At 35.9% G+C, this 23,031-nt stretch overlaps 2 protein-coding genes across 2 annotated transcripts; one reads left to right on the top strand and one right to left on the bottom strand.

Annotated features, from left to right (window-relative positions):
• Positions 1 to 584: 584 nt before the first annotated feature.
• Positions 585 to 7,177, top strand: LOC129311296 (DExH-box ATP-dependent RNA helicase DExH15 chloroplastic). The gene is made up of 8 exons (XM_054953511.1): positions 585 to 1,109; positions 1,222 to 1,397; positions 1,514 to 1,627; positions 1,858 to 1,966; positions 2,056 to 2,142; positions 2,486 to 2,604; positions 4,417 to 4,597; positions 4,859 to 7,177. The coding sequence occupies exons 1-8, from the start codon at positions 615 to 617 to the stop codon at positions 7,121 to 7,123; spliced, it is 3,546 nt and encodes a 1,181-aa protein (XP_054809486.1). The 5' UTR covers positions 585 to 614; the 3' UTR covers positions 7,124 to 7,177.
• A 3,012-nt stretch (positions 7,178 to 10,189) lies between these two features.
• LOC129311119 (paired amphipathic helix protein Sin3-like 4) lies at positions 10,190 to 20,417 on the bottom strand. Its single transcript, XM_054953142.1, is given in 26 exon segments — positions 10,190 to 10,639; positions 10,948 to 11,126; positions 11,314 to 11,419; positions 11,499 to 11,659; positions 11,771 to 11,923; positions 12,012 to 12,150; positions 12,241 to 12,341; positions 12,428 to 12,485; positions 12,487 to 13,060; positions 13,649 to 13,693; positions 13,884 to 14,504; positions 14,912 to 15,166; positions 15,279 to 15,406; positions 15,577 to 15,731; positions 15,833 to 16,110; positions 16,256 to 16,285; positions 16,369 to 16,444; positions 17,139 to 17,275; positions 17,790 to 18,138; positions 18,218 to 18,376; positions 18,512 to 18,610; positions 18,728 to 18,914; positions 19,065 to 19,217; positions 19,726 to 19,876; positions 19,982 to 20,014; positions 20,119 to 20,417. Coding segments are annotated over 23 exon segments (4,194 nt in total). The 5' UTR covers positions 19,800 to 19,876; positions 19,982 to 20,014; positions 20,119 to 20,417; the 3' UTR covers positions 10,190 to 10,639; positions 10,948 to 10,970.
• Between the last annotated feature and the right edge of the window lie 2,614 nt (positions 20,418 to 23,031).

The raw sequence follows: 23,031 nt of genomic DNA, 5'->3' as shown, positions 1-23,031 counted from the left end.
AAATCTATCCAGAGATTGCAAATTTAAAATAACGATAATTCAATTGTTCTTTGAAAAGAAGAACCTTAAAATAATTTCAAGAACTTGCATTCTTTCACCTTAAATAACTTTTGATTTTAGACCTTTATATTTGGTTTGAATTGAGGAAAAAGTAGAAAAAATAGTTCATTCATTCCAAACAAAATATTAGCATAATTGCCCGAAAAAATAATTTAGACAACACTAGTTATTAACTTACTCTTATTATTAACTAATACACAATTTATGAAAAATATTAATATTAATTAAAATCTCATTTCTTAAAAATATTACATATTTTCACTTATACTATTAAATTTTTCAAATAATGCGTGCATATTTTTTAAATATGAAGCATTTAAACATAAGAAATTAAACTAAAAAAATTATAAATTTTAAAATTTATTTAATACCTTAGATTAAGATGCTTTTAAAAAGTGACAAACGTTGCAGTGAGAGTATTATTTATTGGCTCAAGCAAGATGCGAGCCGACCTGAGTTCGGGTTGGTTGAGCCGGACGGGCTACCCGTCACGAAGGTGTGATCTGTGTACCCTGTTATCTGAACCCAAATGGAGCAGCAAAATATCTCCCGCCATGAACATGAAGACCCAGGATTTTCTCTCACCCCTACCTCCTTTAACTCGTGCTACTCTCCTCATTCCGTCCTCCACCATATCTCTCTCGGTCTCCCATCCTCTATTTCGCTTGCAACCTCAGAGGTTCTCCCTCGCATCTTCCAATGCCCTCAAACTCCGAGTCTACTTCAAGTCCCCTAGCTCATTTTTCCATTCCGGGTCCCAGCTCTCCGATGCTGAGCAAGAAGAAGACGACTACGAAGAAGAGGATGAAGACGACAACGATGACGACGTGGCAGCCGATGAGTACAACGACGTCTCTGGAGATGTTTCTGACGGCGTCGTATCAGGCGATGACGAGACTGATCTGTTTGGGGCCAAGACGACTCGGCACGAGGTCTTCAAGTGGCAGAGAGTCGAGAAGCTCCGAAATGAGGTTAGAGAGTTCGGCGAGGAAATTATTGACGTTGATGAGCTCGCTTCAGTTTACGATTTCCGAATCGATAAATTCCAGGTTCTGTATCCGTGAAGCTCTTTGTTTTCTTTCCAGTCATTTACTGGTTTTCATTTTTCCTTACCGCTATGTTAGTACAAGTGATTGATTGTGATGGTTGGGCTTCTGACAGCGGCTCGCAATTCAAGCGTTTCTAAGAGGTTCTTCAGTTGTGGTTTCTGCGCCTACAAGTAGCGGGAAGACTTTGATTGCGGAAGCTGCAGGGGTGGCAACTGTAGCCAGAGGAAGACGGATATTCTATACCACTCCACTCAAGGCGTTGTCCAATCAGAAGTTTCGCGAATTCCGGTATGTATTATATGACAACTGATAGGGTGTTTAGTTGATTCTTTTCATGTGTGAGAAAAGAGTCATAACATTATTATAGTTAAAGCTAATTAATTCGAGTTCACCATTTGTTCTAGGGAGACTTTTGGCGAAAGCTATGTTGGCCTTCTTACGGGCGATTCTGCTGTCAACAAGGATGCGCAGGTTTTGGTCATGACTACAGAGATATTACGCAACATGTTATATCAGAGGTACGTTGCAATTGTAGTGGGATCACACTTACGAGTATAAGAGCTTTTGTTTATTCAGATTTGATTTTGACTATCTAATCATTATTGTTTTCACCGAAACTCATTTGATCACAATATTATCGTTCAATGTTTTAAATTTAAACATAGCTAAACATAGCTAGCTATGCTGTCTAAAAGTTATAATATCTATTAAATTCCTGTTTCAGAGAATTAATTTGACATTCATGCAGCGTGGGTAATGTGTCTTCTGGAAGCGGACTTTTCCATGTTGACGTGATTGTTTTGGACGAGGTTCATTACCTCAGTGACATATCTCGTGGTACAGTTTGGGAAGAGATTGTAAGCACAATTTGTTGTCTTTGGTTAATGCATGGCTTGCATTAGTCCTCTCACATTACTCACACTATGTGCTCAATCACTCACTACAGGTTATTTATTGCCCCAAAGAAGTTCAACTTATTTGTCTGTCAGCAACTGTTGCAAATCCAGACGAACTAGCTGGTTGGATTGGTCAGGTAGTCAAACTATGCTGATGGTCTTTGGTGTTTATTACAACCATAAAGTACGTTGGGTTGATGCTTGATTATCACAATCATTTGACATTTTGTGTAGAGTAAGATGATTGGATAAATTCTGTGAAATTGCCTTGATTGACGAATACTTAACCCTGATGTTATTTCCATAATGTGAGAAATGTGAAGTGTGCCTTGTAACAAAACTCAAATAGTATACCAGACTCAATTTTCTGAAATTTTTTTTGAAGCTTTCTACCAAGGCTAGATTTGTGTTGCAACCTCTCCTCTTGCAACTGCAAGAATGATCTTTTCTTTACTGAGAGTAATCCCTTTCTGTTTTCAGATTCATGGTAAAACAGAATTAGTAACGTCATCAAAACGTCCAGTTCCATTGACCTGGCATTTCTCCACAAAAGCATCTTTATTGCCACTACTTGATGAGAGTGGAACACGTATGAATAGGTACAAACTATAAACTTCAATGCATTAATTCGGTTTAATTAATGGTGTGTCACATACTACTATGTCAGCTTTGGCTCAAAAAACAAAAAAAAAAACAAAAAAAAAACTATGTCAGCCAGTTGACTCTTTTCCTTGTTAATGATAAGATGCAATTTCAGTCATCTTTACTTACCATCTTGGACAGATTCATTTGAATTGGAATTTAGTGTATGCCACGATTGTTTTAAGATGGAACTTATGTTATTCAGAAATTATATCTGCATATCTCTGCCTACTTTCTTTCCTTTTTAAGTGGAGGTGTGGTACTTCTGTAGTAGAAGTGATTGATATAGTTGTAACTTAGGTCCTGTTTGGTTATTAGAAAGGAATGGAATGGAATCGATTAAAAAACTCAAAACAAAATGAACTAAATTACCCTTTCTCTTATGGCAAGTATGATAAAAATCATTAATATATACTACAAATGTGGGAATCATTACACCTTCTAAAAATTTCATGAATCATAATTACGAACCCTATGAACCCCCTCTCCCTTATGAATGTGCTCACCAATCCATTATGATCATCTTATTTTTACCTTTATTTTTTCAATCTATTCCATTTCAATCCTTTCTACTAAGCGAATGTAACCTTAGTGTTTTAGATTTGCAGTATGAATTGTGGAGAATAACCTATTTTGCTAGCACCCATATAGGGTGAATATTTCTGTGACTGTTATTGATTCCTTTTATCAACTCTTGTTTGCTTCCTACACTACACCCCAAACGTGTCAAAGGGCAAATAATTATCCAGTTACTGCGATGAAACTAAACTTTACTCAAATGTTGGGAACTAACTTATGGGTGCTGATCATGTGCAATGTGAAGGTAGCATTGTTTCATGGTGTTTGTTTATGATTATAGTGATACTATTGACAATGATGGGGTTGATAGTTCTCATTGGGAGCAGTATGTCTCGAGGCTATTGCTCTCTTCCCAAAAAGCTAGTCTAGTGGGGTGTGTAGTGCATCTGCTTATATACTTAGGACCCTCCCCAAATCTTTTCAATGTATGACATAACAGCTCTCCCGGCTAATCTGTGATACCCCTATTATGGATGGCCCACCGACTGGGCAAAACCTGATCCAGTTCTGATATTTTGTTATGGGGTCATTACTTTTTTCCCAAAAAGCTAGCTCAGTGGGTTGTGCAACACACCTACTTATATACCTAGGGCCCTCCTCAAGTTCTTCTGACATGGGAGGTGACAAATAGCTGCAATGGCCAATTATGGTAGTGCTTAGATTAGCAAGGATCTTGCTGCTCAAGTGCAAAATGCTTGTTATGTGGTGCATTGTGAACAGAGATTTCAACAACCTTTGCTAAGGAACAGCTGTTTGAAATTTTCACATAGGTTACCTTGCTTGACATGACTTCCTGGTCACCACAACTTTGCTAATGGTGTTGTGATCAATGATGATTGCAGCACATTATATTCTTGTATACTCATGCCAGAAAATAATATACCACTGGTTGGGACGGTGTTGATGGTAGCACCGGGAGCTTTAGGGGCAAATGGTGTTGCTTGTTATTTTTGTTAAATAATCAATGATATTGAGGGATAAAAATGATAATTGGAAGATTTTTTTGGGGTGGAATAATAGGCAAGTGAGTTATGAACTCATGAGGATTTTTATAGAAAAGTTTTGAATTTTTGTTCTGCTATTGACACTATCATAAAACAGGTCGAAGATAAATACTGGCTATCATGGTTATTTTTTACCAAGTTAGATCAAATGGTAACATAGCTTCTTCTTCCAATTTTTTTAAACAGGAAGCTGTCACTCAATTATTTACAACTGCAAACATCAAGGGTTAAATCTTACAAGGATGATTGGACTATGAGAAGAAAATCTAGGAGACGTGGAACTTACACAAGCCATGATAGTGATGATAGCATGTCTGAACAACGTTCTCTTTCAAAGAATGATATAAATGCAATTCGTCGCTCACAAGTAGAGCCTCCTCGTCAATTATCTTAAAATGCTTTTTGTTCAGGTCATGGTAGTCATTTGTTCATTACTTTCCCCAGTTTGATTTTGCAAGTCTAATGGGGAAATCTATCCATATTTGTCCAAAAATCATTCATTAACCCTGAAAATAGGTTGGGGTTATATTGCATACATAGGCTAAAAGAAAACTTGTTTAACTTTTTATTTGTAATAATTGAAGTACAAGTCATATATGATTCTGTTTTTTTTTTTTTTTTGGGCCAGGTTCCTCAAGTCACTGATGCATTATGGTACCTTCAGGAAAGAAGTATGCTGCCAGCTATTTGGTTTATTTTTAGCAGGAAGGGTTGTGATGCCGCTGTGCAATACCTTGAAAATTGCAAACTCTTAGATGAGTGTGAGACTAGTGAAGTTGAACTAGCCTTGAAGAGGTTCCGCATTCAATATCCTGATGCTGTAAGAGAAACAGCAGTGAAAGGGCTTCTACAAGGGGTTGCTGCACATCATGCTGGGTGTTTACCTTTGTGGAAGGCATTCATAGAAGAGTTATTTCAGAGGGGCCTTGTCAAGGTTGTTTTTGCAACAGAAACCCTTGCTGCTGGAATCAATATGCCTGCTAGAACAGCTGTCATTTCGTCCCTCAGCAAAAGGAGTGATAGTGGGCGCATTCAATTAAGCTCAAACGAATTGCTTCAAATGGCTGGGCGTGCTGGACGCAGGGGCACTGATAAACGTGGCCATGTAGTCCTTGTCCAAACGCCTTATGAGGGTGCTGAAGAGTGCTGCAAGATTCTATTTTCTGGACTACAACCTCTAGTGTCACAATTTACTGCATCATATGGAATGGTTTTGAATCTTCTAGCTGGTGTAAAAGCCATTCATAGGTCAAATGAATCAGATGACACAAGGCCATCCTCATCAGGGAGAACTTTGGAAGAGGCTAAGAAACTAGTTGAGCAGAGTTTTGGAAATTATGTCAGTAGCAACGTTATGCAGGCTGCTAAAGAGGAACTTGCTAAAATTGAGAAAGAAGTTGAATTACTGACATCAGAGATCACTGATGAGGCCATAGATAGGAAAAGTAGCAAGTCCTTATCACAAGTGGACTATAAGGAGATTTCAGAATTACAAGAAGAATTAAGGACAGAAAAACGTGTTCGGACTGAGTTGCGAAAACAGATGGAAGCAAAGAGAATTTCTTCCCTGAGACCTTTATTGGAAGAGTCTGACAGTGGACACCTACCTTTTTTGTGCTTGGAGTACAAAGATTCTGATGGAGTCCAACATTCAGTTCCTACTGTATTTCTGGGGAAGGTTGACTCTCTTAATGCTTCAAAGCTCAAGAACATGGTTTCTTCTGATGATTCATTTGCAGTAAATTTAGTAGATGCTGGGTCTAACAATAACGAATCTGATGATTCTGACTTGAACGGGGATCTTGGACCATCGTATCACGTGGCTCTTGGTTCAGATAATTCCTGGTATCTGTTTACGGAGAAGTGGATTAAAGCTGTATATAGGACAGGCTTTCCTAACGTTGCATTGGCCCAAGGGGATGCTTTGCCTCGTGAAATTATGAGTATTCTCCTTGACAAGGATACAATGAAGTGGGATAAGCTTGCTCACTCTGAACTTGGTGGTTTATGGGTCATGGAAGGATCTCTAGAAACATGGTCTTGGAGTTTAAATGTTCCTGTTTTGAGTAGTTTTTCTGAAGATGATGAGCTACTACAAAATTCTCAAGAATATAGAGAAGCCATTGAAAAGTACAAGGACCAAAGAAATAAAATCTCGCGCTTGAAGAAAAAGATATCACGTACTGATGGCTTTAAAGAATACAAGAAAATCATAGACAAGGCCAGGTTTACCGAGGACAAAATTAAACGCTTGAAGACTAGATCAAAACGATTGATTAATCGAATAGAGCAAATCGAACCCTCAGGTTGGAAGGAGTTTCTGCAGGTCAGCAATGTCATACATGAAACCAGGGCTTTGGATATCAATTCACACGTCATGTTTCCTCTCGGTGAAACTGCTGCTGCAATTCGAGGAGAAAATGAACTGTGGCTCGCAATGGTCCTTCGCAATAAAATCTTATTAGAACTAAAGCCTGCAGAACTTGCTGCAGTGAGTGCAAGTTTGGTTTCTGAGGGTATCAAGCTCAGACCCTGGAAAAACAACAGCTATATATATGAGCCTTCTGCAACCGTAACTAATATAATTGGTTTCTTGGATGAGCAAAGAAGCGCCCTCTTTCAAATTCAGGAGAAACATGGAGTAACAATATCTTGCACTTTAGATAGCCAATTTTCTGGTATGGTTGAGGCCTGGGCTTCTGGGTTGACATGGAGAGAAATTATGATGGATTGTGCTATGGATGAAGGCGATTTAGCTCGCCTCCTTCGAAGGACTATTGATCTCTTAGCTCAGATTCCCAAGTTGCCAGACATTGATCCATTGTTGCAGCGCAATGCTCTCGCTGCAGCTGATGTCATGGATCGCCCTCCAATCAGTGAACTTGCTGGTTAGCTGTAGTTGTAAATGATATGCCCCCATTCTATTTTCAAGGTACTTTTTTAAAAACAATTTTGGTTCAAAATGTAGAATGTCTTGTAATAATTAATTCATTTTTTTAATTTTACCATTTATTAATTAGTATGAAAGTATTTAATATAGCTGTATTGTTATTTAAAAATAAAGGGTGAACATGATAGTACATCTTTTTTTTATAATATCAATAAAAAAACTATCTGGCCAAAAATAAAAGAATAAAAATTTAATTTTTTTTAAATATGTAAACCAGTTAAAAATGTCTTACTATTAAGAATTAAAAGAATTCATTATTTCTAATGGTATGAAGTTGTTAGTGGTTGGTTGGCAAATTAGGATTGCCTTTCAGTAACGCAGCAAAAGTGGCACAGAAGCGAACATGAACTGGATCAGCCCACAAAATTGTTAAATCAACGCGCTTGTTAAATTGATAGAATGGTTGGTCCTCAGATCAACACGCTTGTTAAACCGATAGAATAATTGGCATGGGAAGAAAAATGCGTAAGCCACAAAATAATATCTTAGGAATATTTAAGTTTACGTCAAATTTCTGGTTAAATTGTATATGATGAAAAGGGGAAGAATAAAAGGAAAAAAAATTACAGACGATTTCGCTCGGAAACAAGATGTATGAGTGTCAGAAAGAAAAGAAACAGGCCCCATATGGCAATCATTGCACACTTTTTTTTTTTTTGGTGAATACATTGCAAACTTCTCTGTTTAAAGCATCTCTTCATTAGTGTAGGTCATCTCAGGACTGATTCTTTTGTTTCCTTTCAACATCAACCTTCCCAATATTATGAAAGGGTGGATTGTAAAAGGAGTTAACCCTTGGGAGTTTTGTTCGTTGTACAGTTTTTCTGATTTTATAGTACTTATTTTCAGTCAAAAAAGCATCTCTTCATTTGGGCTGTCAGTTTCTCATTACCAATATTCGCAATTTAATTCATCTATGTTTGTTTGTTTGATAATACAATCTTTTGATATTTTATGCCATTGCCACGCTAAAATAAAGTTATTACAGACAATTTATAAGGTATAACGTGGTTTAAAAGTAATATAGAAATGAGCGGAAAGAATAACTGGATCCCTATCCAAGTTAGTTTGAAAAAACTTTTAATGACTTCTGCATCTCTATTTTGTTCTAAAATATATATATATATATATATATATTGGTAAAGAAGGAACTATTACATATATTTATATATATTGGAACACAACTTGTCATATACTTTGAGCGCATTCTCATACTCAGTCAGTGTGACCCTCTCAATTGGACTGAAGGCCCAAAATAATCCAGTTAGATTGCTTTGGTTCCTGGACTGATGTCTTTATTGTCAATCTGCTCTTTTAATTGGACAGAGTGGGAAAGAACTTGGCTCAGATTTTTTTTTACCAACAACTTGGCTCAGATTGTTTAAAACTTCCAGTCTTCTACTGCTAGTCACATTTTTGATAGGCATTTTCAAACAAAAATCATACAAGATGTGCGCAGCTCTCTTCATCAATGTCAATATAAAGTATAAATAGTAAGTACCCTGACACGAGTGGATGCCGAGTTTTTTAAATAATAAAAAAAAATTAAAGCCCAATGAAGTTTCAGTAAAAGGGGGAGAAAAGGAAAAAAATGGGAAGAGGAATGATAAATTCAGAGTTTCATGCTTAGCTGTAACATTTTTATATTCTTGTCACGATACTTCTTTTAAATTAAAATAAGTGTGATTTTACCTGAATCAAGATTCCCAACATGTGAAAAAGGGTATGAAAATTTTTACCCGATTCTCTTGCTCCCCAACCATTATTGTTTTTAATTAAAAGTATCCAATGATTCCCTCGATAAAATAAGAAATAAATGAATGGTAGAATAACAAATTTAAAAATTTTAGCATATCTACTGTCTCTGGCCTGAAAAGGATATTCATTATTAAGTCAAAGATGGAATTCTTCACCAATTTTTGCACAAATAGAAACACTCTACAACTTGTCTTGGAAACAAGACCAATTTATAAAAGAAGACCGTTCCCAAGTAATGATTTGAAATAAAGACCCGAGATACTTCTAATTTTTCACGGGATAACGTTTGACTCGAACAAATTTAGGAAAGTTTTTTAATACACTTTAACTGATTTTTAATAAAAAAAGATCCTATTCTTGTCATATTATGAACATAATCTCAATCTGTTATTAGATTTTTATTATTGGCAAAAAAAAATTATTAGATTTCATTGTACAACTTAATTATAAAAATCTGTACATTTTATTTTCCAAATTGTCACCTAACCGGACCCATTTCATTATTCAACCGAGGATACATACGGTTTCTTTTTTCCCATCAGATCAGGCACTATTTTCTTCAAACACGGAAGTATGGAACAGTCCATTTAATTCTTTCTGAAACTATATGCAAATTATTGGACCCGCTAATTACAAATACTTCTTCCGTGCTCTTTGGACCAATGTGAAAGATTGAACCACCCCGCTCACAAGAAGCTATACATGCTGTACAAATGGAATTAAAAATTATAACTTTTATTTATTTTCCAAATTAAGAATCATATAAAATTAAATGAAATCTATTATCTATGAATAAAACTATAAAAAACAATATTATTTAAACTACTATTAATATAGCCAAAACCAATATTTCCTTTTTGAAGTTACATCACTGAGATTTGAACCTTTACTCTTACCTACACCTTATCTGACCTTTGCTATCTGAGTTAGCATTGGTTAAAACCTACATGATGCTATTCCAATATTATTCAATTTTTCATCACAAAATCTGAATTCAAGTGGAATACTATCATACTGCTCAAACATGCACGAAGGATCACCCAAGAACAACGATTACTAAAAATAGCAAAAAATTAAAACAATTTTATGCATTCTTGAAGGCTCATTCAAGTACCTTCGTGAAGCCATAATAAAATGGATGTTTCCTTGAGGGAGAGGGCTTCTTTCATTCTGCAGGGTTTGGGATTTCAGAATCAAAGTTTAACAAAAAATTGAGATTCAGACTTCAAATGATCGTGACCATGCAAAACGTTTCTCAGAACTGAAGGCCAATTGCAGCCACAGAATATTCCATTATGTCAATAACAGGAAAGAAAACCAAAGAAAAGCAGCAGCAGCAGTTAAAGACGAGGGAAGGCTGTAATCAAATAAGATAATAACAAATATGGATGAATGGAATGAAATGTGATCTAGTTACATCACAAATTACCTCTATTTACATGATTCTGACTCATCAGCCACAAAATAACAGTATCCGACCGAGCCCTTTGTTTCCCCTTCCGCATACTTTTACTGCTGGTGTGAAATGAGAGCATTCAGCAAACATAATCTCAGAAAAAATGACTTGCTATGCTTGCTGCAACTTGATTCACTTCTTTTATGGGGTCACTCTGAATGTTGCTTGCACAAGTCACTGCATTGAAGGGGCTACTTCTGCAAATGCGCTTCCCATTATATGTGAAATTACTAGTTTGTCAACACCTAATAACAACAAATATTGCTTTGGTTTAAGAGAGAGGAGAAGAATCACAATTGTCGTATTACTTAAATGCAATTTTTCAGTTCTTGGTACCAAGTTCTTGAATCAAAACAAATTGACTTTTTTACAGCCCCACCAAATGATTGGAATATTAAGCATTAATTTTACTTAATCTTTGTCCCTTTTTAGGATATTTTCTCACTTCCCTTCCAAGCATGTGTTCAGGTTTTGAGCATGGCAGCAAACTGCACAGGGAACTACACAAGGGGAAGAGGACATGTGTAGCCCAAAATACAGGAACGATACATACCATATCCAACTCAACAAATGGCATCATGTGATGGAAAACAATCTCCGGAACTGCTGTGCTCTCCTTGAACAAACGTTTTTAGAATTTGTCTGCTCATGAGTTAATCTGTTCTGATGCAAAGCTTTCCTTTTCCTTCTCATTCGAAATAAAAAGTCCTCTGTGTCTAAAACGTATGAAACCTAAAAACATGCAATGTGTTCCAAGAATAAAAAAGAGAAAAGCGGAAACTCAGTAACACAACTAAACAGGCATTATAGTCTAATCAGCTGCAATGTATAATCAAAAAGTGCAAAATCAAAAGCAAAGGCACAGGAGTAAAGGCATACATTTGCAGAATATGAAGAAACAAATGTTCTCTCAAAATACCTTAGATGAACTGCAAGCTATCTTACACTCCAGACCATTAATAACTTGTAATCCTTTCATGGCCTGGCTTGAAAGTTCATCACCACAGGCATATTTGCGTTTATTCCTGCCAAAACAAGTACAAATTTTACCAACAAAGCTTTGGCATGCAAACGCACCTCCAATTTTCCTCACTTATTATATACCTTTTCAAGAAAATTCCTGACTTATTTTTTTCAGGAAAAACAGAAAGGAAGTCATTGTGCAAATAGGCCGAAAAGTTAGGATCCATAGACACAGCAGTTGCCTCAGGCTTATCATGTCCATAGTCCATCAATTGAATAGATAGCCGTGTTGGTGTAGATGACTGTATGAACAGAGAATAATGTAAAGTAAAACTTCTAGCAATATTTACACAAACTTTCACTCAAAGAAAGCTGGTTCAGGAAGACAATAGGAAGAAGCAATAGAAACTTACACATTCAATACGGTACATGTTCTCTTCATGAAGAAGAACTCGAGCGTTTTCATAATAAACTATATCAAAAAATCTTCCAGATTTTCTTGATTTCTCGTATGAATGAAGTTGGAGAAGCTTGTTATCCATCTCATCAGTAGCAACTGCTTGCAGCTGAAATAAATAAAGCCACCTTTAGGATCAGAAAGAAAAAGGAAATAGCAATGCATGCATTAACACAAGGTAAACTTGTACATTTGACCTGTCTAACAAGCTTATATATCAACTTGTCTAATGTAAATAACACATATGACTGAGTTCCAATAATAGCTCGGCAGTCATCCTCAAATTTTGTGTTGTCAGAAGAACCATCCAGTAGGTTATACAGGGCAGTCATGAATCTGTAGCGTAAATGAGGACCTCAGGGTTAGATAGGCATCCCAGCTATTTTCAAATTTGTAACACAATGCAGCATTTTTAGGAGTTATTACCTGCCATATTGATCATTAGAATTTACATCATTTGAAGCCCTCCATTTCCTATCTGCAGATGATGAGTTCAACTTTGCTGATTGTATCCTCTCATACAATGTCTGCCAGATTAGGGAAAAGAAAACAAAACAAATTAAGAGATTGCAATCATATTGAAGTGCATATAGAGTGTGTGTGTGACCCTTACCCGATGAAGCCTAAAAAGCACATATAAGGAATCATTTCCATAAAAAACTCTAAAAAACCCTTTCTTTCTCGTGGAACATAGGGGGAACATGCTTTGCCAGAGGCTTTACAGATAGCAAAAAGCGTTCTGAAAATGGCAATGATATTCCATCTCCTTCCACATCATTGGCATCAGCCATTCCTTCAGCTTCACCTTCACTCTCAACCTTGTTATCATGTTCCTCATCCTCCTCATGCTCTTCTTGATAACACTCCTCACCATCAGCAGACTCACTTCCCGAAACATGACCATTTTCAGAAGCATTCTCACTGTCCTGTGATGACCTATGAGGGCTTCCTTCACCTTCATCAACATCAGCATCATTTTCTCCTGCTGCCTCACCACAACCTTCTTCACGTCTATTTTGGTATTGCATACTCCCACCGCCATTCTTTCCTTTGTGTCCTACTGCTGTTAAACTAGCATCTCCATACACTGCAGAGCTATCCTCAAAATCTCCATTAGGAGATAGTTCACCCTCTTCTCTTTCACTTTTGAAGCGTCCAGTAGGTTCTTCTTGGTATCTGTGAACTTTGTTGCCTTCTGTGACAGCCCCATTTATAGGTGTAGCTGGTCTTGTAGAATCGCCACCCTGAGTCACGAGTAAGAGAAAAATTTCAGTATCTTACTGTAAGTGATGCCAAGTCCAATGATATATTCAGATGATACACTAACAAAATCATTGAAGAAGTGGGGAAAAATAAAAATCCAGTCTTTGAAAAGCATTAGCATTTTGACGTGCACAGTGCTCAATACATTGACCAAGTTCATGATCCTTCCCCTTGCATGTAGGCTCAAATGCACCCTAACATTTTGAAGCGGAAGTTAAAAACTAAAACAAAGGTTTGAGGTATAAGCTTTGAGTGGTGAAAAAACAGGCAGTATGAAGGCTTTTGAGACATCTGACAGCATGATGATCCCTATTAGTTCCATAAGCACAAGTAGGAACCAAATGGAATTCTTGACACTTTTTAAAAGAAAACAATTAGGACTTCACATTAAATTCTTACAGTTTTATATCATCATGCATAAAAAACAATCTTCTCCTTTCAAAATTCACAAGAAATATATTTCTCTCCAGCACAAGTGAAGCACAATTAAGTTAAAACCTGACTTGTTCAATTCAGCTTGGGGAAAAAAAAAACACAGGAATTGTTCAAAGAGTTAAGCCATACCTCCCCCCCCCAGCAGCAACAATACCAGGTCTTGATGGAGTAGCAGCAAGCCCTTGCCAAAAAATAAAAAATAATAATAATAATAATAATAATAAATAAATAAATAAAAGATGGATCTCGGCCCCATTCATTTTCAGAATGCTACAGTTGATGGTCAAAAAGGGAATCCAATGATAAAGTTTCTAAAAAGGTGGTAGTGTAACTGCGAAGCAATGTCAACTTTCTTCATGCAAATTACCAACCTGATGCAGGATCTATGTTCGTTCTCTCGTTACTCTGTTCAATTCTAGAAGCCATTGAGACATTAGCATTCACTAACCGTTCACTGGAATGAACTTGTTTGTTGGCCACTGATGCCTCGTCAGGCATGGATGAATTTATATGCATTCCATCATGATGTTTACTATAATCCAAAGTTTCAGCCTTTGAATTTGACTGTTCTAATGAAATACTTTCATCCCCATTTCTAGATGTATTTAATTGTCTTGAACTCATTACATTTGCAACTACACCAGGACTATCATCACTACCACCAAAACTTGCAGTGCCACCTTTGACAGATTTATGCTTCGCCTTGACAACATCTTCTGTATCCTCAGCACCCTGGGGTCGTGAAGGAACACCAAGCATTGGTTCTAAAAATGTTGTCCAAATCTTCATAACTTTATCCAACTGTTCGGTTGTACAAACTTCTCCACAGGAATATTTTATGAGTTGATACAGATCTTCATGAATATCTGGGTCTGGATACTCAAATTCCAAATTTGGAATAATAGGACGTCTATTTCCAGCGGCAATTGCAAGAAGAACATCATCTTCTTTGTGTTTCTTCTCACTAATTTCTTTGATTTCAGCCAGCAAGGCTGTAGGAGAGAAAAAATCAGGTGAATGACATATATGGCAAAATCTACTGTATTTAAGAAATAATATACCACCAAAAATCATCTTATGTTTAAGTTATTAACTAATGTATGTAGTGGTAAACCTAATGCACAAAGAATTGTTCCAACCAAAATTTCTTTTGAAGGGGGAAGGGAAAATAAGTGGATATGATAGAAAAGAGCAAGAGACCAGCCCCAGAAAGTGTAGAGAAGTTAACAGAAAACTACTTTTCATCCAAATGAATTAGGATGATATCCAACAGTTAATTTTTTTTTTTTTTGGGGGTAAAACGTAGTTTAATATTTTGGCAGCCACAAAGTAGACTTGTAATTTAAATACTAAAAGCCTCATGTATCTCATTTTATTGAAAGGATTACAAAGATATTACCTTTTGTGCTCAAGCTTTTTTTATCTTGTTGCTTAAAGTAGAAGCTGCGATGATCAAGAGATTTGTGATAATTCTTAGCATATATTTCAGCCCAAACTTTATTAAAATCTGCACGGCACCTAGCCCACTCTTCTTGCTTCTGCTTCAAACGGCTTAAGATGACAGGTAAAGCTAGAGGTGCATTCTTTTTTAACACCTCCATTACATCAAGTGCATGATCACCATATAATCGTTCAATGCACCTTCGATTTAGAGCTAGAAGAAAAATAGAGGAAAGATTCCTATCAGAATATGGAAACATCCTAAACAAGAAAAATTCTGATATTAAGATCGTGTTTTAAGTAATTCCAATAATAAATTCTATGACCTGTCAAGTGCTCCTCAATACAAATAGGGCTGTCTGCTTTAATGATATTATTATTGATCTTTTCTAAGAGCTCTTCTACTCGCTTCGTTGTCACATTCACAGACTCCAACAACATATCAAGTTCAAACCTGCCAGTAAAGTTAAGAAAGCTTTTTGGAAATTACATCTATTAATCAACACTAAATTAAATTGAAAAGCAGAACAACATGACAATGGTGAACTTGACTGCTTAAAAAGTTGTCAACAAAACATAAATTTCAAAAGTGGTCAATAAGAATCTCTTCGAAAAAACTCTAACCTGTCATCTTCGCATCTAAACAGGCTCTCTTCATACTGATTTTTGCGCATGTGTTTAAAAGAATAGTCTTCACTTCCTGAAGTAACAGAAACCCAATGATCATTCAATACTTCAGCACCAATCTCAGTTCTCTGGCTCGCCATGGGTATGGGATACTGTGTGAGCTCATATATAAAAAACATGAACACAATCAGCAACAGAATCTCATTTACAAATTCCACAAGAAAAAGAAACCAAGAGACTAAGTAGAGAGTACATTTTTTGGTAGGAAACGGTAGCTGGGAGTGCATTGCTCACAGTTCGAAAGGTCTAGCTCATTTATAGGTTTTGCGTAATACTTATCCTTGCTGGAAAATGGATACATCTTAGGACCTGAAACATCCCTGCTAATAAAAGCAGAAGATTTGTCCCTTTCTCGGAGTTCACAATCTCTTTCTTTAACCCGATCATCCCTGTCATGATCTTGAGCTCTGTCTCTATCCTTGTCCTCTGCCTTTGCTGGTTTACATGCAATCCCTTCATTCCAAAAGGACTCTGCCAAATTCAAAGTAATCAGAAAAGTTTGGACCACAAGTTGAAGCTGAAGTAGTTCAAGCGAGCTAGAGAACAGAGCAAGAAAAAGGAAAGCATCTATCATTCAGCTAAAAAAAAAAAAAAAGGAATGAACAGTCTTACATACTTTTATTCATCACACCAGCAAGGAATCCATCTGCATGATAGCACTTAATAAGAACCAATAATTTACATTAAACTTCGGAGAGTATAAAATAGATTCAACAGTTCAAATATTACCATTCTTCTCACATCTGGACAAAAATTCATTAAACCCCTCCATGAGGTCTGGATATTTTCCCAATAAATCACGCACCTGGTTGAACAACTTACCACACGTTAGTCATCATATTTCCACTGCCAATCTATAAATGAGTGAATCGGGGGAATCAGTTGACACTATGTAAATACAATGGTAATCAGGTCAAGTTGACATAATCCTCAGTTGTGTTGAAGAAAAAGTCAATGTAAGACAATTGATCATCAATTTCTGCCTTCATTCTCTTTTCATCAAATTTTCTAAAACATTAAGGCATGTTCCTTAGTCTTTTTATTTCTCTCAGTTTTGCATTGAAATGTTTGGCTAAATCAAAGGTCAGAAAATTATTCAAATTGAAGTCATCTGCGGCACTGAAAACTGATCAACATCAACAATGCTGGAGTCACCATAATTGTTATTTCATTTACTAGAACTTGAGCATACACAGATACACGAGAAGACTGTCTTACAAACAAAAAAGGTTCCCCAGCTGACTCCAAGTCAAAAAAAATAAATGATCAAAGTGCAAAATTAAAAACTACATAAAAAGTCGATGTTATTCAAAATATATACATGTATAAAATATCTACTTGAAAAAATATATATATAACATAAGATAATCCATTATTTAATTTTACTGTTCATCTCTGATCCTATCACTGAATTTATTAAGCTTCTCATTTTCTTATTGATAAAATATAATGATTAATTCAGCAAAAGAGAAAACGCAGATTATATATATGAACCATACCAAGGATTCCAATTCTTGACGGGTAATTATTTCCCTGCTATAGATATGTAGACACTTCAAAAATTCCTGATAAACTTCAGGATTTCGTAATTTCTCCTTGACTTTTTCACAGAAAGCAAACTCTTGACTATACATACCTGGCGTGACAAAAATTTAGTTAAATAACCAAGTGTATAAGAAAAATAAGACATTAAATAATAAACTTGTTCATCAAAACAGAATAACAACTAAAATTGGAAAACAATTTTCAACAAGAAGAACAAGGAAAAAAGTTATTGTTTCTTAAAGGCCTCTGGTCATGGAAATCAATGAAGAATATATCACACTCAAGAAATGAAGATACACAAAATCCAATATGTCATAGCGTTTTATTTTATTTTCTAATAATTTTACCTTCTAGCATTAGAAATGAATGAAAAAGCAAAGACAAGTCTTTCCATTTGATAATGAATTTTCAAGCGTAGAATACAAGTTTCTTATTTGTTTCCATTTTGTTCTTTAGCAAATGAGCATGAGACAGATTGCAAACATATTCTATCAACTGCCAGAACATCTCATGTCATAGAAAAGGTCAAGGACTTTTATACAGAGAAATAAAAGCACTCAAAACCTAGCACACAAATTGAAGGCCAAAATTTGTTATGCACTCACTCTTCACAGAACTTTTGTCATCACAGGTGGATGACATAGGGCGCATGCTCAAATTTTCATCAGAATCACCACCTTGATGCAATGGTTCAGCACCAGTGTCATCAGTCCTCCGACCAGATTTCCGTTTGTGGGGGAAGTGTTGCATGGTAAAGTCCCGGCTACCATCAGGCCCATAATTTCTATCATCCCGTTCATGATCTTTCCTATCCCTCTCTTCTCTAAGGTCCTTTTCCTTCTCAACACATCTCCTCTGCTCCTTTTCTGCCTTAATGATAACTCTGTCATGTTCTGGATCAGAACGATCAACACTGAGGTCATGATCAACATGAGAATCCACAGTCCTTTCTTTCTGGCATGGAGATAAGGCAAACGTTAACTTGATGATTAATTATGAGATCAGACAGGCTAAAGTATTCAGAGAGATAAACCTTTTCAATACTCATTCGCCTTGGCACTGCAGAGCTCCTATCCCGAAGCATAGAGTTCCGAGAAGGAGCATAATGTGCAGATGCTGTTGACGAAGTGTCAGGAAGAAAGTGAGTAAACTCATCAAGAAGATCAGGGTGGTCATGGAAAAGTGAAGCAACCTGAAAAGTGTCCAATATGTGATTAAAAAGTGCATGAAAAAGAAAACTAGGACCTTCAAGAGGGAAGAACAATATGATCAACCAACGTGTCTGACTCTGACAAAATTATATAGTGACAGAGAGCAATGAACATACCTCCTGGTAGACCTCAGAAATAGACTTGTTTTCCTTTCTGTACATATTCAATATGTCTAGAAACGACTTGTAGACATGATCATCACCTTGAAAGCGAGACTTCAAGAGAAAAACCCATCAGACTCAAAACTATCAACTTTCTTATTTCATATTTGTATTCGTGTGCTTGTGGTGGACCATGAGTGTAATGCTTCAATTGATTAACTACTATTTTACCTTAATTTTGTTAACAAAATTTATAGCTTCTTCAAATTCAACGGGCTTCTTTTGCACGGGTTGTTCATCCTCCAAAGGAAGTGTGATTTCATACCCCTTCGGCAAGAAGGTATTAAATCCCAAAATTAGATCTCTGTGCCCTTTAAACAGTTCCTTCACTCTTGCTATGACACCCACAGTATCAACTCTACAAACCAACCAAAAAAGTGAGCCACAAGCGTGCAGAAATCAAGTTTCACTATAAAAAATTAACATCCCCTTGCCTGCTGCACATATAACAAAAGATGGAAATTAAAAGTAGGAGTAGGGGAAGAAGAATGATTGAACATGATCAAACCTTTGAGCCTTGAAGTCCTTCATGACTTCTAAAAAATCATCATATTTTTCCCTTTTATCTTGAAAGATTTCCTTTACTGCCTTGAGATATGCTAAGGCGTCATTTGTTGTGAGTTTTTGAGCACCTCCGGCCATCATCTGGGGCTGCCCCGATCTTCATTCCAAAAAATAGAGAACATTAGAACTCAAAGAGAAATTCATGAACTACTCAGCAAATTATCACGCAGATGATTAATCTTAGCGTGCATAAACATTTTTTTTTTCCAAAAATAATTGTATGGTTTGCACCACTATAAAGGTTAAGAATGTGAGAAGAACAATTGCCAGTTTTGTTTTTCCCCTCTATAGCAGAAAAATAATTAGGTTCGAACGTAGTTCAGGGAAAGAAGCATCTGATCATATCTCACAAAGTCAAGTTTGAAAAAGAAAAAGAGAAATGGCTTTAATAAGACTAAACCTAAAACAAGGATGAAATGATCAAACAACTATTGCAGTAAATCAGCGTGTAGACTCGTCAATCTCACAAGAAAAAATCACCATGGTAAAAAAAAAAAAATTAAAATCACTCACTGGAAGATGCAATTGTTTGATCAAAGCATAAAAATATGGACAACAACATAATCCAAGAAAGAGAAAATTGAAGACAACAGAGATAAACTCACGTTTCTCCTCGTGAAGACACCATGGGCCGTTTGAGTTGAGAGCTCATATAACCATCGTCTCTGGACCTCTTCATATCCAACAAGAAAAAAGCCTCGCCTCACCCCTCTTCAACACCAAATCATGCATCCAACTCGGTTAAAATTCAAAATCCTACAAAACAAAGTAGTTCATTTGAACAAAAGTTAGAAGCAAACAGTAGATCTAACCAGAGGAAACAAACAGATACGGGAATACAAGCAAGAATTCTAACCCAACCTTTGACACAGATCACCTTCGAAAAGCCAAATCCTGAACGAGAGAACAAAAGCAAATTTTGCATTACTTCAATGTAAAGCAAAGTCAGCATAATTTAAAGCAGAAACATGATTAAAATCAAGGAAACCGAAAATTACAAAGTGATCGTGAAGTTCCCGAACTGCAGAGTCCTGAACAAAAGCTTTTCTTTTTCCAATATATATAATAGAAAACAAAGTGAACGAGAAACAGAAGCTCTCTGTTTGACAGAGGTCTGTGTAAATCTTCAAAGTCAACAACAATCTATGATGGAGCGAAAACAAAAATTCTGAAACAAGGCTTCTCACTTCAAATTTTCTCTCTTACAAGGAGAAACAGAATACGAAAGAGAGGCCACAATGCATAAAAAGAGAAGAAGCGAGTTCACAATCTGATATATACATGGGACATAATCACACAAAAACACACTTAAAAACGGAGAACAAGAAACGGGATGTAGGAGGTAGTAGTAATATTCCACCTCCATTTACCGGTAACCTCCTCGATGTTACCGCTTATAGGCGGTTAATACTTAATCCTTTTCTTCCACCTGTGAAATTAGGGCTCAGATTCTAACCCTAGAATAGGCGAGCATTGTGTAATTAGTGAGTACAAGCCATGCAATGGCATTTTAGGGATTTCAATGGCACAAAATGAAGAGGCATGTTCTTTCGAGCCAATGAAGACAAAAATTCTCATGGTGTGTGCGTAAGTTTGGTGTGAGATTGTGAGTAGTTGTTGATGAAAAGAAATTACAAGGACTTGTTCTCACGGGTGATGATGAAATTAGGTCTAACAAAGGGTGAGATAGTAATTAAACCTTTATTAGTTTCGTTAATTAAACAAATTTTGAGCTCATCTTCATGGGGTTAACTTGCCTAAAGGTGAGTGTTAGTAGTTCCTCAACCAATGGTTAATTTCTTTTCAAGGACGTGGCCGTTATTGAAGTTGGAATGGATATCGGATAGAGCACTAGTCTCAACGAGATGCGCCCCCCTCCCTTTTTCAGTTTTCTCTTGTGTGTCAGAAGATTGTATAAAGTCACGTTGGAGCCTAACCCAAGCCCAACTGCTTTATTTTGGCCCGTCTGAGGGTAGTTCCTAGGCCCAAAATTAAGGCCCACGACTTGTTTGGTAGTTGCTTCTGATTAAGATTTTTTTTTTGTTTTTTTAACCATCAGTTTGTTTTTCGTTTGGTAATTAATTCGAGTGAGATTTCAGGGGAAACTTTTTACGGCGTATTTCTTGCTGACTTTATTTATTTATTTATTTGTTGGTGAACATTCTTGCCGACTTTAATCTTGGCCAGTAAGAAATAAAACTAAATAAAAAAATAAGACTTATATACTTAACTTTATATATTTAATATATTTTTATTCAATCAAATCAAGAGATATAAATTTTAATATTTTAATATTATTAATAAAAAAATTTGTTATAAAATAGATAATCAATAAAAAAATATATATGTTTTAATTTAATTGAAAACAAGCATCTTAAATAGATAAAGTTAAATGTATAAGTTTTTTTTTTTTTTACAAAAATAAGTGTTGTGGGAGATGAAGTGCATTAGAGGCACTTGTTTTGCTAAAGTGTTGCTGATCTTTTGTGCCTTTTTTTATTATTTATTATGTAAAAGTGTCTTTTTATGAATCATATTCAAACCACGATTATGATTATTATTATTATTATTATTATTATTATTATTATTATTATTTATTATTATTACGTCATATTTGATATTTCTCACTGTCAACAAAATCATTAGCAAGGCCGCACTTAACTATTTTCCAGTATAGGACGAGCTTGATAAACATGCGTGTACCTTAATAAAGGGTACGTTGTGAAGACACCTAGTGAACTTTATTTAACTGGTAGTGAGTTACATTAGCTTAATTAAAAAATTTCAAGTTTTGGGGTTTCAGAAATGCAATGTAGTTAAAAGTATTGGTGGAGAAGTTTTACCGCCCTCAGTGATCATGATCAATTTAATTTAAATTAAATCAGTCAGGATCTCATTCAATTCTACAGTTAAAATACGGCAAGCCTAAGATAGTAAGATGCTTAGTAATCTTGCTAGCAAAAAGGTACGACATAAAAAGAAAGTTGAGAATAAGTATATAAAAACAATGTTAACTAAGGAAGTTCCTTGAAACAATTATTTTAAAATATTTCGAAAACTTCTATGACTTTACCAGAATTTAAAGAAAAGAATGAGACTTAAATGGAACCAAAATAGAGTGCAATTAAACTAAATTATTATCAATACATCTATGACTGCGCAGAACACATTATTCATAGATCATGCACAATACAATTTGTCTCAAACTCCCACCAAAATTCCAAGGCTCGCTTCCAATGATGAATGTGGTCACTCCCAAACTTGACAGAGTAAGGGGCCCACATAATCCCGGTCAACGAGGATGGAAAAGATCATGCCAATGGGCGCTCATGGGATCTATATGGGCCCAAATGGATTGGGAGTCTAAAGCCTTTATATGGGTCGACCTAGTCTAAACGCTACATGGGTCGACGTGCTTCGAGGAAGTCAGTACTCTCATTTATATTGTGCCCACCTCAGACCATATACATTGACCTATGCTCTTCAACTTGGTTTCGACAAAAAAAAAAAAGGGATTGAGATGAGAATTTTGGGAGTTACTTTTGTGACTTTCGTATGTGACTGTTGGTTGGTGCTCATTCATTCATCTCAATACAATTATTTGTGGTCATATTTTGGGTGGATCTTGTCTCCAAAAAAGATCAACCCTACTTCATCAAGTCGTACCTAAGATTCTGGCTCTGCCCTTCGACTTAATTAATTGGATCCGATTGAAGACCCAACTAATCCAGCCATTCACTTTATTAGGTTGCTTGATTTGGTCGTGTCGGTTTTCTTATATGAGATTCGCTTGCTTCACCTTATTATCGATTCAGAATTCTATTGAGAAATCTCTATTAGAACAATTCTACACAAGCAATATAAACATAGAAAATTTTTATGAAATCATACAATTATTCTAAAATTTCATG

This window comes from Prosopis cineraria, unplaced genomic scaffold (assembly GCF_029017545.1).
Source record: "Prosopis cineraria cultivar Desert tree isolate PC_DT_omini unplaced genomic scaffold, ASM2901754v1 PC5, whole genome shotgun sequence".
NCBI lineage: Eukaryota > Viridiplantae > Streptophyta > Magnoliopsida > Fabales > Fabaceae > Prosopis > Prosopis cineraria.
This window is presented reverse-complemented; position numbering and strand designations above follow the sequence as displayed.